Source organism: Saimiri boliviensis, chromosome 6, assembly GCF_048565385.1.
Source record: "Saimiri boliviensis isolate mSaiBol1 chromosome 6, mSaiBol1.pri, whole genome shotgun sequence".
NCBI lineage: Eukaryota > Metazoa > Chordata > Mammalia > Primates > Cebidae > Saimiri > Saimiri boliviensis.
Genome location: NC_133454.1, coordinates 65,556,255 through 65,572,521, shown reverse-complemented (window position 1 = coordinate 65,572,521; position 16,267 = coordinate 65,556,255). Strand labels below are relative to the sequence as shown.

Genomic DNA, 16,267 nt, shown 5'->3' with positions numbered 1-16,267 from the left:
GTTTTTACGCCTTTTTTCCTCAAGATTTCAAGTGGCAGAATTAGGGTGCTCAGGTGCTTGGCCGTTTGTCTCTCAAAGAGTGAATTATTATGAGACGTTGCCAAGTGTTTCAGAAGAAAAATCCACTCTACTTCGGGGGACGTCCGTCCCCCTTGCACAAAATCCTCTGGAAAGAAGTCTTTCGGTTTGCAAGCTGGAGGCGTGGGAAAACGCAGAGCGCCCAAGAAGCACCTGCCCTCACCCCGCCCGCCCCAGGCAGCTGGGGCGCTGCCGCCTGCAGCCCCGGGCGCCCCCGTGACCACCGGGGGCGGTGGGAGCGCGCTCGCCAGCCTGGTCAGGGAAGCCAAGACTCACGCCTAGGTTGATTGATTTTGCAGTTGACCAAGAGTTGCAAAACACATCGGGCATACCGGTTACTTTGAGGTGGCCCGCACACTTCCTCCGGGAAGGCCAGGGAAGTGATGGTGAAGCAAACACGACAGATTCACGGTTGTGGAAGAAGTAAGGTCTATTTTTGGAGCAGCTCTGGGTGTCCCTGTGTTGGAGGAACGAGAGGGACCTGGGAGTCCATTTCTCCACTCATCTCAGAGCCGCGCGCCCTGCCAGGGTCACCTAGGCAAGTCCTAAACGGCAAAAAGCAAGCCCTGCGAGGAGGTCCGAGGAGCCACACACTCCAGACACCCGCCGCAGGTCGCTGTCCGCCCAGGACCAGGACACCGGCTCCCCCGCCTGCGGGGCGGCCCTTGGCAGGCCTGTTTCCCTGGGTGAACAATGGGCAATTACCAACTGACCTCCCTCGCCGAAGGGGGGCTGAAGTGTTTCGACTTCGCCCTGGCTACAGAAACTACCCGAGAAAATGGGAGTTATGTTTTTAGTTCGAAGGAAAAAAGAACTGCTGGAAGTGTGACTCCTGCGGAGAAACGCTTCCCAGGTGTGAGAGGGGCGCTGGATGGGAGGACGGCTTAGAGGAAGGACACATGGGACAGGGCTTGTGGGGGTACACGAAAATCTGCACCTGTGCGCACATACGCAAAAATACTGTGTCCAGATCCACGGCCCTTCTGCGTCACGAGGGCTCTACCGTCTAAGGAGACGGAGTCACCCACCGTGCAAGTCCCGACGGCCAGGAGGGCCCATTTTCTGCGCTTGCGCAATCATCACGTTTCCTTCCCCGCCCCGAGTCCCGCCCCCGAGCTCGCTGTGCCCCGCCCCACCCCTCCCGCCCCAGCCAGGCCGCCCGCGCAGAGCATTGTGGGACACAAACAAAGTGCCCCCAAACAGGCTGGAGTGAGCGGAGCGGCAACGGCGGCGGCTCCGGCCCGCACGCGCGCGGCGGCGGCTCCCTCCCAACCTCCCCCTCCCCTCCCCTCAGTCCCCTTCCCCTTCCCCACCCCGCCCCGCCGGGAACACGCGAGCCGTCGCCGCGCTCCCCAAACAACCGCCTGCGCTCGGCCAACCGTCCCCAACGGCCGCCCGCGCGCGGCTCCCAGGCGCCCTCGCTCCTCCCCTCGGGCCCCTCCGAGCGCCAGGGGTGCCATCCTCCCAGCCGCCTCGCACTCCTACTTCGCAGGCACGCCGGTGGGCTGTGCCGCCATGCCTCAGCCACAGGCTGCTCACGGGCCTAGGCGCGGTGGCCCGAGATAGGGGCCCCTGAGCCTCCCGGGGGAGGAGAGAGGCGGCGAGCCGCGCGCTCCGCCCCCTCCCCCCGGGCCGTCGCCGCCGCCGCCTCGCCGCCCCAGCCTGGCGGGAGAAGGAGGAGGAGCAGCAGGCCGCCGGGCCCGGCGCCGCCGCCCGCAGGTAACGGGGAGGAGAGGGCGGGCTCCGGCCGCGCGGGGGGCGGCCCCTGCACGCCGCCCGGGGCTGACACCGCGTGGGCCCCACCTGGCTCCGCAGGGAGCGGAGAGCCGGGTCTGTCACCCTCGTCCGCGCCGGGAGACACCCCGCGGGATCCCCTCGGTGGCATTTAATCCTTCAGGGAGGAGACCGGCCTTGGGCCGCGCGGTCCCGGAGCAGTTCCCCCGACCTTCCTGGGAGCTGCCCGTCCTTTGCATGCCCGTTTGCCCAACAGCCTCACCCGGAGCGGCCGGAGGTGTTGCCACCTTTCACCTGGTCGAACCCGGGAGGCTCAGACCTGGTTTTTTTTTCCTCCTTTGCCTTTCTGCTTTTCCTCTGGTACAGGAAAGAGAAAGATGGCACTTCTTTAAAAATATATATGTGTGTATGTGTGTGTGTGTACGCAAACACCTCTTTTTCTTTCCTTCCTGAGGATCACTCTGCATCTAGTCGTTTTATTGCTGGCCTAATCAGAGAAAGGGGTTACCTCGAGAAATGACAGGTACGTTAGAACTGATTAAAGGAAATTGCGTCCATGTGAATTCTAGGACTCCCAGCAGAATTTAGAATAAAACCCCGTAATTGTGTGCTTTTTTTGGAACTTAGAGAAATGAAGACAAAAACTTAATTTCATTTTTAGCATGTAAGTAGATCTCTTGAAGTCAGGAAGAAATTCTCTATAACTTCCACTTATTTTCTTAATGTTTTGTTTGGAGATAGGCTAATACCGGAAGCAGGCTGCACGGTTTTGATTTCCTTTTCTCTAGGTGTTCAGTTGGAATTCTTGGGTTTAAAAAATACTGTATAAATCTTCATTTCCCCCATTACTTCACTTGGACTGCCAGTGGACTAATAATAATTTTATCTAATGTAGTTTCCCCTTATAGAGTGTGAATATAATGAACAGTGTCCTGTAGTTTTGTATTTCAGGATTAGTACTAATATATTGATTACGAAAACCATGTTTATTCTCTGCAGTACTGCTTGGCATTTTTTGCATTTGTAATCACTTAATTCTCAGAACCTAATGATGCAAGTGTTATTACTTGAATTTTACAGAAGTGACAAACGTAGTGATCCTAAGAATTATAACTTGCCTTAGGGCACACAACTAGTAAGATAGTTTAGATTTCAACCCAAATATAATTCCGGTATAGGTATACTTTCGTATACTTTCTTCTGTACTTCTCAGTGGAAGTACGATTTTATTAACTTTGTTACGAAGAATTTCAGTCTTACAGAGGTTGATTCTATGCAATTGCGATTGGTTATTCATGCAGTGAATAAAAATGCTAATCAATGCAATGAATATCCGATTCAGTGATTAGCATTTTTGCCATATTGTTTCCCTTCTTTCTCTGTATGTGTGTAATTATTTGAAACCATAATCCTCAAATGTTTCAGCATGTATTTCCTAAGAATAGGGACATTCTCCTGCTAACCCCAGTATCATTATTAATACCTGTCAAAATCAACAACTCCTTATTCAGAATTTCTCAGTTGTTCCAAAGTGTCTTTGAGGGTTCCTCCCCCAGCTGTAGTCAGTCAATATTCATGCATTGATTGCATTTGGTAATTAAGTCTTTAGTTTCTTTTGTAAAAAGAATAGTATCCATCCCCCCTCCTTTTTGCTGGGAAAGTTAAATAGGATGAATGTCCCCTCCTTCCCTTTTTTTTCTGACACCTGATTGACCAAAGCAGTTGCCTTGTAGAATATACCCACATTCTGGATTTGTGCCCTCCTAATGTCATTTCATTTATTCCTCTTTCTCCCTAAATTTCCTATTAATTGGACGTTAGGTGTAAAGGAAGGCTTAATTAGCTTAAAATAAAACTTTCCTTGGCAAGAATATTTAATAGGTGATGCTGTGTACCTCCTATTGTGTAATGTAGGAGGCACATAATGTCAGATTTCCACACTATTAATGATGCTAAATGTAACCATTTGATTATAATATAAAGTCCTGACTACTGACCTGTTGTAAAGGTGTGGTTTGCCAGTTTGCGATTAATATGTAATCTTGGGGTAATACATGGACACTAAGCAAATACCCAGTTTCTGACAATCTTTTGCATAGTGATTTTTAGTGCCCATGACGAATGTTGCTTAAATCAGTTATTTTATTGGAGGTTCTCTCTAAGAAAGAGATTTCCTTCATTAAGTGCAGGTAAACTATTGTTCTTCCCCAAAATGCAAATTAAATGTTAAATTTCTTCTCTTTGCTTTTCAATATTCGTAGTAAAGAGCTGGAGAAGTAGTCACCCCCCAATGATGGCAAATAAGATGTTTTTTCGGGGAGGGGTGAATAATGCCACTACGGACTGTCATGGGTTTTAATTTACTCCTTGTTTTATAACCAGTTACAGTCGTTTTTCTTTTTAATGGCCAAATTGTCCCAGATTTGGTCAGTAGGAATCATTTCAAGCTGACTGGTGTGTTTTGACACCCCTGCTCCCAATTAATCTTGGAGTGCTTTCTAACACAAAATACTCCAGGTTTACCTTATGCTTTGTTTCCTCACCTCTGGGAAGGGCTATTTATCCAAGGAGTCTTGGTGAGAAATTGTATATAGAAACCAAGTTCTGGATGTTTGGCATATTCATTACTGCTGCAATATCATTGCTTCTAGGTACTTTGAAAGGAGAGAATTAAAAAGTTTTTTGCTTGTTTAATCATGAGTTCAGAGTGATATTCCAATTCCTATTTAGCAAGCAGACTTTTTCTTCCTTGACTCTGTATTTGTCTGTTGTCTTAAATGAAAATCTTGGTAATTTAATACAATTAATAAACCGGCTAAGCATGGTGGCTCATGCCTGTAATCTCTGGACTTTGAAAGGCTGAGGTGGAAGGATTGCTTGAGCCCAGGAGTTCAAGGCCAGTCTGGGCAACATGATGAGACCCCATTTGTACAAAAAATAAAAAAATTAGCCAGGCATGTTCGTGTGTGCCTGTGTTCCCAGCTGCGCAGGAGGCTGAAGCAGGTGGATCGCTTGAGCCCCGGTTGAGGCTGCAGTGAGCCATGTTCAAGCCACTGCCCTCCAGCCTGGATGACAGAGAGACCCTGTCTCAAAAAAAAAATTAATAAATGTATTTGCTTTCTCCCACTGTATACATAAAATCATTTTAAAATTACAGTGCTGGTATTACTAATATCAACAAGCTTAATAAAGTTTAAGATTTTTTGCATTTATTTTCATATTTAGAATATATTGCATGAAGAATGTATAATGAGTACTGTGTTCAAAAGTCACTTAAAATACTTTTCTCTGGTTGTGCTACCAATTTGATATGGTTCATAGGTTTCAGTTTTTCCTTAGGATTTTATTTTATTTTTGAATGTGTAAAGTATATACATAGGTGTAGAAGTCAAAATAATGTTTTAAAAGTATACTTGGAGAAACCTAATCCAAATTAGTTTTTTAAGTTGAGGTATTCTTTACTTTTACCATACTCTTTTAATATCCTATTACATGCTTATATCAAGTTGAGGAGAATTAGCAGTAGACAAAGTATGTTATATGAAGCCACATAGTACTTTTAAATTTTAAAATTAGATTCTGCTTTCTCTGGCAAAGAGAAAGAAAACAACTAAGACTAATTTTTTAGAAGTTAGCAGAGAAGTGGATTTCATGCATGCTTTTTTTTTTTAAATGACGGGGGCTCACTGTGTTGCCCAGGCTGGAGCGCATTGACTTTTCACAGACATGATCCTACTACTGATAAGCATGGGAGTTTTGACCTGCTGTTTCCAACCTGGGCCAGTTCACCCCTGATTAGGCAACCTGGTGGTCCCTCACTCCTGGGAGGTCACCATATTCATGCTGAATTTAGTGTGGACACCTGATGGGCATAGCATACTACAGCCCAGAACTTCAGGGCTCAAGCGATCTTCCTGCCTCAGCCCTCTGAGTAGCTGAGACTGCAGGCATGCACCATTGTACCTGGCTCTTTTTTTTTTTTTTTTTTTTAATTTAAATAGAGATGAGTTCTTACTATGTTTTCCAGGCTGGTCTCTCAAACTCCTGAGCTCAAGTGATTCTGCTGCCTTGGCCTCCCAAAGTGCTAAGATTATAGGCATAAGCCACTGCGCCCAGCCCAGATACCATATTTTAAAATAAAAATTCCATAAAAGTAGAACTGCAGCTTTTACTTAAATGATGTCTTTAAAGAGGCATGTACTTGGTAGATGCTTTATGATTCTACCTACTTTTTCTACCTTTTTTTTTTTTAGATGTAGTCTCCCTCTGTTGCCCAGGCTGTAGTGCAGTGGCTCGATCTTGGCTCACTGCAACCTGCCACCTGGTTTCAAGCGATTCTCCTACCTCAGCCCCCCTAGTTGCTGGGATTACAGGTGTGCACCACTATGCCCAGCTAATTTTTGTATTTTTTAGTAGAGATAGGGTTTCACTATGTTGTCCAGGCTGGTCTCAAACTCCTGACGTCAAGTGATTCACCTGTCTCAGCTTCCCAAAGTGTAATCCCAGCCTCCTGAAGTGCTGGGATTACAGATGTGAGCCACCATGCCCAGCCAACTCCATCTACAGCAAAACTGGCATAAATATGCTATGTACAGATATAAAGGCATTTGGATGTGTGATCAGTGAAGATAACACATTTTGTTTGAGTTGGACAAAATTTGATAAAAATTCATAATTATGTGGTCTCAAATGAAGTTTTAAGAGGCAGCAGCAGTATTCATCTAAAGGAAGCAGAGCACAATTAGGCAGTTTATCAGCCTCCTGTCAACCAAGTGCTGAAAAGCGGAACCGTGCCCATAGTGTGTTTTCTTGTGTTCATCCTCACTGTCATAGGTCACAACTAAGCTGGGGCTAGTGTTGCAGGCAGTAAAGGAATTTACCAAGGTAATTGTAGGTAAAGAAAGGCAGATTTATTAGAGAAAGTGTGGAAGTGGGTTGGTTGCAAGTGCAGTGGGCAGATCAGCAGGAGAGAAGCTGACTGCCAGGAGACAGGCTTGCTGGGAATTTTATAGGATGATACTTGTGCTGTGTGCTGCAGAGGGCTATGTGCAGTATTGATAAGGCCAAGGCTGCAGTGAGCTAACTTGCATTTTTCTGTCAGCCAAGAGTCTGGTGATAAGTTGAGTGCAGGAAGATTGTGAGTTATTTGTGCAGGAGGGCTATGTTTCTTGGACCAGGAAGAAAGGCAGACTTATACCTTATCTGCTTTTTCTTCTTGCTGTACCCTGCTCCCACCCGCCTGACTCCTTTCCCCTTACTCTAGGACTCCACAATCACTGCTTTCGATAGTAGAGTGAGTATCTAGTTCCGTTAGAGAGTGGAGTGGAAAGATGGAGAATGGGTGCACTTGGACCCGTTCATCCTCATTCTGTCTTTAATCTCAGTAAGATCACGACCCAAGGTTGTTAGAGCACATAAGGTAATGAAAAATAATACTACAAACAGTTGCATGAGTATGTGTAGCCATGCAGCAGCTAGAACCTGTTGTGTAGGCTGAATGAACTAATATAGTGATGATAGTAATTGCTAACATTTGTTACGTCCTTTTTGTATTGCCAGCTGTAGTAAACATTTTATATATTATCTTATTTAAATCTCACATTAACCCTTTGACATTGCTAGTAGAATCTTATTTTGCAGTAAGGAAACTGATACCTAGAAGCATTAAATGACTTGCCTAGACCAGGTTTCAAACTCAAGGCTGTTTAGAGTTAGCACTTAGCTGCTTTGCTACCACAAGTAAATGTAACAAGTCATAAAAATTTTAATATATTTAGGCCGGGCGCGGTGGCTCAAGCCTGTAATCCCAGCACTTTGGGAGGCCGAGGCGGGTGGATCACGAGGTCAAGAGATCAAGACCATCCTGGTCAACATGATGAAAACCCGTCTCTACTAAAAATACAAAAAATTAGCTGGGCATGGTGGCGCGTGCCTGTAATCCCAGCTACTCTGGAGTCTGAGGCAGGAGAATTGCCTGAACCCAGGAGGCGGAGGTTGCGATGAGCCGAGATCACGCCATTGCACTCCAGCCTGGGTAACAAAAGCAAAAGTCCGTCTCAAAAAAAAAAAAAAAAAATTTTATATATTTTCAGTCACCATGAATAAGGAACTACATGTATGATGCTGTAACAACCTCAAAGATTACAAGGGGGATATGTTCTGAGAAGTGCATTGTTAGGTGACTGTGTCATTGTGAACGTCATAAAGTGTAGACAAAACTTGATGGTATGGCCTACTATACATCTAGGTTATATGGTATAGCCTATTGCTCCTAGGCCAGATATCTGTACAGTATGTTACTGTACTGAATGCTGTAGGCTTTTGTAACACAGTGGAAAGTATGTGTATATTTAAGCATAACTAAACATAGAAAAGGTGCAGTAAAAATGTGGTATGTTGGGCTGGGCGTGGTGGCTCATGCCTTGGGAAGCCAAGATTGGTGGATCAGGCAGGTGGACCAGCCTGACCAATATAGTGAAAACCCGTCTCTATTAAAAATACGAAAGTTATCCAGGCATGGTGGCATGCGCCTGTAGTCTCAGCTACTTGGGAGGCTGAGACAGGAGAATTGCTTGAACCCAGGAGGCGGAGGTTGCAGTGAGCCGAGATTGTGCCACTGCACTCCAGCCTGGGCGACAGAGCGAGACTGTGTCTCAAAAAAAAAAAAAATAATAATATGGTATTATGAGACTGTCGTGGTATTTGTAGTCTATCATTGAGGGTCACATACCACCCACGATTGTATTTCATTTTCCTTTCTATTAGGTGTTTCTGACCCCTTGCTTCAGAAACTACATTTAGATACCACTTTAAAAGGCATTTTAAAAGTAGAATATCAAAAATCAAGATGTATTGACGGACAGATAGGTATGTGATAAAACAATTATAGTAGAATGTTAATGGTAGAATCTAGTTATGGCTTTTCAGGTATTTAACTATAAAATTCTTTTTTATTTATTTGTGGTTTTTGTTTTTTTGTGTTTTTTTTTTGGCTTGTTCACTGATTTTTAAAAAAATTTTGATAGTTTTGGGGGGAACAGGTGGTTTTGGTCATATGGATAAGCTCTTTAGTGGTGATTTCTGAGATTTTGGTGCATCCGTCACCTGAGCAGTGTACACTGTAACCAATGTGTAGTCTTTTTTCCCTTACTCCCTTTCACGTGTCCCCTCAAGTCCCCAGAGTCTTTCATATGCTTTTGCATCCTCATAGCTTAACGCCCACTTCTAAGTGAGAACATGCAGTATTTGGTTTTCTATTCCTGAGTTACTTCAGTTGGAATAATGGCCTACAACTCCATCTAAGTTGCTGCAAAGGCCATTTCATTCCATTTCCATGGTGTAAATATACCACGTTTTCTTCGTCTTCTCACTGATTGATGGGCATTTTGATTGGTTCCATATTTTTGCGATTCTGAATTGTGCTGCTGTAAACATGTGTGTGCATTTTTTCATGTAATGACTTCTTTACTTTCAGGTAGATACCCAGTAGTGGGATTGCTGGATCAAATGGAAGTTCTACTTTTAGTTTTTAAAGGAATCTCCGTACTGTTTTTCATAGTGGTTGTACTATTTGACATTTCCACCATCAGTATAAAGGGTTCCATTTTCACCACATTGATGCCAGTATTATTTTTTTATTTTTAAGTTATGGCCATTCTTACAGGAATAAGGTAATATCTCATTGTGGTTTTAATTTTCATTTCCCTGATAATTAGTGATGTTGAACATTTTTTCATGTGTTTGTTGGCTATTTTTATATCATTTGAGAATTGTCTATTTGTGTTTTTTATCTACTTTTTGATGATGGGATTGGGTTTTGTTTTTTTATTTTTGGCTGATTTGTTTGGATTCCTTATAGATTCTGGATACTGGTCCTTGTTGGATGCATAGTTTACAAAAATTTTCTCCCACTCTGGGTTGTCCGTTTACTCTGCTGATTATTTCTTTTGCTGTGTAAAAGCTTTTTAGTTTAGGTCTCATTTATTTGTTTTTGTTGCATTTGCTTTTGGGTTCTTGTTCATAAATTCTTTGCCTAAGCTAATGTCTAGAAGAGTTTTTCTGATGTTATTTTCAATAATTATGGTTTCAGGCCTTAGATTTAAGTCTTTGATCCATCTTGGGTTGATTTTTGTATAAGATGAGAGATGAGGGTCCAGTTTCATTCTTCTACATGTGGCTTACCAATTACCCCAGCACCATTTGTTGACTAGGGTGTCCTTTCTCCACATTATGTTTTTGTTTGTTTTGTCAAAGACCAGTTGGCTGCAAGTATTTGGCTTTATTTTTGGGTTCTCTATTCTGTTCCATCCATCTACATGCCTGTTTTTATACCAGTATCATGCTGTGTATTGGTAACTATAGCTTTATAGTGTAGTTTGAAGTCAGATAATGGGATTCCTCCAGATTTGTTCTTTTTGCTTAGTCTTGCTTTGGCTCTGTGGGCTCTTTTTTGGTTCCACATGAATTTTAGAATTGTTTTTTCTAGTTCTGTGAAGAATGATGATGGTATTTTGATGTAAATTGCATTGAATCTGTAGATTACTTTTGGCAGTAAGGTCATTGTCACCATATTGAGTCTACTCATCCATGAGCATGGGATGTATTTTCATTTGTTTATGTCATTTATAATTTGTTTCAAGAGTGTTTTATAGTCTTCCTTGTAGAGCTCTTTCACCTACTTAGGTATATTCCTGTTATAATTTGTTTGTTTGTTTGTTTGTTTGTTTTTGTAGCTGTTGTAAAGGGATTGCATTCTTGATTTGATTCTCAGCTAGGTCATCATTGGTGTATAGCAGTGCTGCTGATTGGTGTATATTGATTATTTATCAGATCTAGGAGCTTTTCAAAAGAGTCTTTATGGTTTTCTAGGTATACAATCATATCATCAGCAAACAGCAACAGTTTGACTTCCTCCTTTCCAGTTTGGTATAAAATTCTTTAAATCTTGCTGTATCTAAAAATTTTTATAATGTTACTGATTAAAAATATATCCTTAAGATTGTACTTTCGGGGGTCATTTCTGTAGTTCATTACCAGAGAAGTTTCTCTGAATGTGTAGAGCACTGGAAAAATCAGTATTTTTTTAAAAGAAGAAAAAAATATGCATATTCTTATTATAAAGCAGTATTGGCAGCTGTATAAAAAACAGTACATGCTGTATCCCCAGTCCTTGGTACCTCAGAATAAATGTTTAAAATTTATATCCCTTTAAGCTAAAAGTTACATTAGTTTTCCTTTATTCTTTATATTAGAAATAATACTTTACCCCATTTTAAGCAATAAGCTAGAAATATTCCAAGCCATAGGATTTAAAATAGTGATTGTATGTGTGTCTTTAAAAAGTAAAAGGATATATTACATTTGTATTATACTTCTGGTTGAAGGCCACATTGAGTGTTAAATTAATTTTTTCACCAATATTATTAGTGCCAAAGTTGATATTGGCTGGCACATTTTTACATAACTTACCCCGGAGTAAACCACTGAGTTGTATTATCATGTTATTTCACATTGATAACTCTGTCTTGCAAGAGTGAAATGGGTGGGTGAAGCTTATTAATGCTTCACTCTTAGAGACGAACATCTTTCTTCTTTCTTGTCTCCACATTGAATATTCTTCCCTTTTAATACTTTTCTTATATAGCTTTAAAAAAAATCCTTAAAACTTAAAATTAAAAATGTTTGATACCTGGCCTTTTTACAGTTTTGGTATGGTTACCTAAGGATATTGCTGTCCTTTTACAGGTATTAAATGGTGTTTGTTTGTTTTGAGATGGAGTTTCACTCTTGTTGCCCAGGCTGGAGTGCAATGGCACAATCTCGGTTTACCACAACCTCTGCCTCTCGGGTTCAAGTGATTCTCCTGCCTCAGCCTCCTGAGTATCTGGGATTACAGGCATGCACCACCACACCCGGCTAATTTTGTATTTTTAGTAGAGACAGGGTTTCTCCATGTTGGTCAGGCTGGTCTCGAACTCCTGACCTCAGGTGATCCACCCACCTCAGCCTCTCGATGTTCTGGGATTACAGGTTTGAGGCACCGCTCCCAGCCCATTATTTTCTTAAAAATTTTCCTTCTTCACCTCTTCTCTCAGGAGTCTACCTCTTCTTACTACTTGAAAGTGGAGTAAAGGCAAAGCCAGACAAAAACTCTCACTACTTCTCAACGCCCCACCAATAAACTTAATTATAGCTGTACTCTTTCTTTTCTCTCCCCAGTCCTTGGGCATCCTCCTTTTTAAGGCTAATCCTTTTCCTCATCCTCTGAATCCCATTTCCTTCTACCTATCTAGGGACCTTTTGCCATCTGTTGTCACCTGTTTCCTCTATCTTTAACCTTTCCCTCTTTTCTGTGTCTTTTCCAACAAAAATCAAAACATTCTCTTTGTATTTTACTTTAATTTTTAAAAATCTGAGAGAAAAACAAGGGATTAAAAACATTTTCTGGCTTGTCCATTCTGTAAAAAATTGGTATCTTCTCTTGACCCCTTATTTCTTTCTAGCTAACCCCCTTGCTGTATTTTTAGAACCAAACTATGATGAATTGTCTGTACTCAAAAGTTTTCACTTCCTCATTTCTGTATATTCTTTCTTTGTCTATGGCAATCTTGCTTCTACCTCTTCTACTTTTCTTTCCCTAATGTGCTATCATAAGGTCATCAGTGACTCCTTTGTGGCTAAATCAAATAGACTTTGGTTTTTATCTTATTTAACCAGTCAGCAGCATTTGACACTGTCAGTCACCACTCCTTTAAATACCTTCTACCCTTGGCTTCTGAAATAACTCCTACCATGCTGCTTATTCTGTATATATCTTTCACAGGTTTCCCTTCTGCTGCCCCACCTTCACTTTTTTCCCTTCTTTTTTTTTTTTTTTTTTTTTTTTTTTTCTTAATTGGTCTAGCCTAAAGGTTTGTCAATTTTGCTTATTTTTTCAGAGAACCAAGTCTTGGCTTTAATTTTTTCTATGGCTTGTTTATTTTCTTTGATTTATGTCTGTGTTTTGCCTATTTATTTTGTGTTTGCTTTGCTCTTTTTCTAGTTAAGGTAGACACATAGGCCATTGATTTTTTTTTTTTTTTAATCGTGATGAAATACACATAACATAAAATTTGCCATCATGACCATTTTTAAGTGTACAGTTCAGTGGCATCAAGTCTCATTCACATTGTTAACCGTCACCACTACCCATCTTTGAGAACTCTTCATCTTTCAGAAGTGTAACTCTGTACTCATTAAACACTAACTCCCCATTCCTCTCCCACTACATCCCCAGGCAACCACTCTTCTACTTTTCTGTCTCTACATTTGAGTGTTTTCTAAATACATCATGTAATTGGAATCATATTATATTTGTTCCTTAATGATTGGTTTATTTCACTTGCATAATGCCTTCAAGGTACATTTGTGTTGCCGCATATATCTGAATTTCCTTCCTTTTTAAGGCTGAATAATATCCCACTGTGTATTTGTGCCACATTTTATTCATTCATTCATCTCTTGTGGACATTTGGGTTGCTTCTACCTTTTGGCTGTTGTGAGTAATGCTACTTTGAATGTGAATGTACAAATACTGGTGTGTCCTTGCTTTCACAGTTCTTTTGGGTATATACCCAGAAGTAGAATTGCTGGATCATGTGGTAATTTCTTTTTTTTATATTTCAAGGAACCACTATACTGTTTTCTACAGTGGCTCCACCATTTTACATTCCCCCCACCTTATGCTGTGCATAAGGGTTTCAGTTTTTCCACATCTTTGCGAAGACTTGTTATTTTGGTTTTTGGTTTTTGGTTGTTTTTTTTTTTTTTACTGTTACAGACATTCAGATGGGTATGAGGTAGTAGGTCATTGATATTTAGAGACCATCATTTCTGACATATCCTTTAAAGGTACAGATTTTCCTCTAAGTGCTGCTTTAGCTGCATCCCACAAATTTTGATAATGTCATATTTTCGATATCAGTTAAAAATATATTCCAGTTTTCTTTGTTGATTACTTTTTTGACCAGCCCATGGATTATTATTTAGAAGTGTGTTATGGCTGGGCACGGTGGCTCACGCCTGTAATCAGCACTTTGAGAGGCCAAGGCAGGCAGATCACCTGAGGTCAGGAATTCCAGACTAGCCTGGCCAATGTGGCGAAACCTGTCTCTACTAAAAATACAAAAATTAGCTGGGTGTGGTTGCAGTTGCTTGTAATCCCAGCTACACGGGAGACGGAGACAGGAGAATCGCTTCAACCCAGGAGGCAGAGGTTGCAGTGAGTTGAGATCATGCCATTGCACTCCAGCCTGGGGGATGGGAACAAGACTTCGTCTCAAAAAAAAAAAAAAAGTACATTAATTTCCAGATACTTAGGGTTTTCTTGATATTTTATTAATTTCTTAATTATAATTATTTTTTTTCGGTGAGAGAACATACTTTGTGCATTCATTCCTTTAAAATTTATTAAGATTTGTCTTATGGCCCTGCATATGATCTTTCTTGGTGAACATACCACTTTGCACTTGAAAAGAATGTCTTCTGCACTATAAATGTCAATTGGTTAAAGGTGATTGCCTTTATGTCTTTTTTTTTTTTTTCTTTTTCGAGACAGGGTCTCACTCTGTCGCCCAGGCTGAACTGCAGTGGCTTGGTCTCGGCTCACTGTAACCTACGCCTCTCAGGCTCAAGAGATCGTCTTGCTTTAGCCTCCCAAGTAGCTGGTACTACAGGTGCATACCACATGTCTGGCTAGTTTTTGTATTTTCTGTAGAGATGAATTTCACCATGTTTCCCAAGCTCCAGATATTTTACATCTTTACTCATGGTTTTAGTGTTTTTGTGAGGGGGGTGGCCGGGGGGCTCACTCCTGTAATCCCAGCATTTTGGGAGGCTGAGGCAGGCAGATAACCTGAGGTCAGGAGTTCAAGACCAGCATGGCCAACATGATGAAACTCCGTCTCTACTAAAAATACAAAAAGTAGCCGGGCGTGGTAGTGTGCACCTGTAGTCCCAGCTACTCAGGAGGCTGAGGCAGGAGAATTGCTTGAACCCAGGAGGTGGAGATTGCAGTGAGCCGAGATCATACCACTGCACTCCCACCTGGGCAACAGAGTGAGACTCAATCTAAAAACACACACACACAAAACCCACAAAGAAAACAATTTCGGCCGGGCGCGGTGGCTCAAGCCTGTAATCCCAGCACTTTGGGAGGCCGAGGCGGGTGGATCACGAGGTCGAGAGATCGAGACCATCCTGGTCAACATGGTGAAGCCCCGTCTCTACTAAAAAAAAATACAAAAAAAAAATTAGCTGGGCATGGTGGCACATGCCTGTAATTCCAGCTACTCAGGAGGCTGAGGCAGGAGAATTGCCTGAACCCAGGAGGCGGAGGTTGCGGTGAGCCGAGATCGCGCCATTGCACTCCAGCCTGGGTAACAAGAGCGAAACTCCGTCTCAAAAAAAAAAAAAAAAAAGAAAACAATTTCAACTTTTGGCTGTGCGCCGTGGCTCACAACTATAATCTCAGCACTTTGGGAGGCCAAGGTGGGTGGATTCATTGAGCCCAGGAGTTTGAGACTAGCATGGGCAACATAATGAAACCTTGTTTCTACAAAAAATAAAAAAATTAGTTGGGTGTGGTGGTGCATGCCTGTACTCCCAGCTCTTCAGGAGGCTAAGGTGGGAGGATTCCTTGAGCCTGGGAGGTCGAGGCTGTGTGTGCAGTGATTGTGCCTCTGAACTCCTACCTAGGCAACCCTGTCTCAAAAAAAAAAAAAAAAAAAAAATCTTCAGTTATTACCATGGAATTATCTTTTCCTTTAATTTTATCAGTGTTTTATTTTGAAGCATACCCATTTTTTTATTATTCACCTCTGTCTTTGATAATACTTTGTCTTGAATATTTTATCTGGTATTAAAATAAGCCAATTCCAGCTTTCTTACACTTAACTATTTGCATGATATATGTTCTTTCATATCTATCTGTCTCTTTTTATTTAAAGTGGGTTTCTTATAAAAAGAATATATTTGAGCATGCTTTTATCTCTTCTGACAATCTGCCTGTTAGTTGAAACATTTAGTTTATTAAAATGTAATATAGTTAAATTTTACATTACTTTGAAAAGCAACATGTATTAATTTGCTAGAGTGCTATAACAAAGTATGACAAAGTAGGTGGCTGTTAATAGACACTTTTTGTCTCATAGTTCTGGAGGCCAGAAGTTCAAAATCAGGTGTAGGTGGGGTTGGTTCCTTCTGAAGACCATGAGGGAAGGATCTTGTTCCACTTTTCTCTTTTTGCTTCTGGCAGTGCCTTGGCTTGTGGCAGCACAACTCCAGTCTTCATGGGGCATCCTCCCTATGTGCATGTCCCCTTTATATGATGATACCTTAATGATCTCACTTGAACTTGATTACCTCTATAAAAACTCCATTTCCATAGTAGGTCCCATTCTGAGGCACTGGGGGTTAG

The 16,267-nt window shown here is 41.9% G+C and overlaps 1 protein-coding gene and 1 pseudogene across 8 annotated transcripts in view; both read left to right on the top strand.

Annotated features, from left to right (window-relative positions):
- The first annotated feature begins 1,712 nt into the window (after positions 1–1,712).
- ZBTB44 (zinc finger and BTB domain containing 44) overlaps positions 1,713–16,267 on the top strand; it is an 86,017-nt gene continuing 71,462 nt past the window's right edge. For 4 of the 8 annotated variants that reach the window (XM_039471434.2, XM_039471433.2, XM_039471431.2 and 1 more), the window contains exon 1: positions 1,713–1,797. Coding sequence is in view for 1 of the 8 variants with exons in the window: in XM_039471436.2 (XP_039327370.1) it covers positions 2,329–2,335 (7 nt within the window). In the remaining 7 variants the exon portion in view is untranslated. Of the gene's footprint in view, positions 1,798–1,867; positions 2,336–16,267 lie in introns of those variants that run through there. The other 4 variants (XM_039471436.2, XM_039471432.2, XM_039471438.2 and 1 more) reach the window with 3 other exon arrangements.
- Positions 10,807–10,919, top strand: LOC120364887 (small nucleolar RNA U3; annotated as a pseudogene).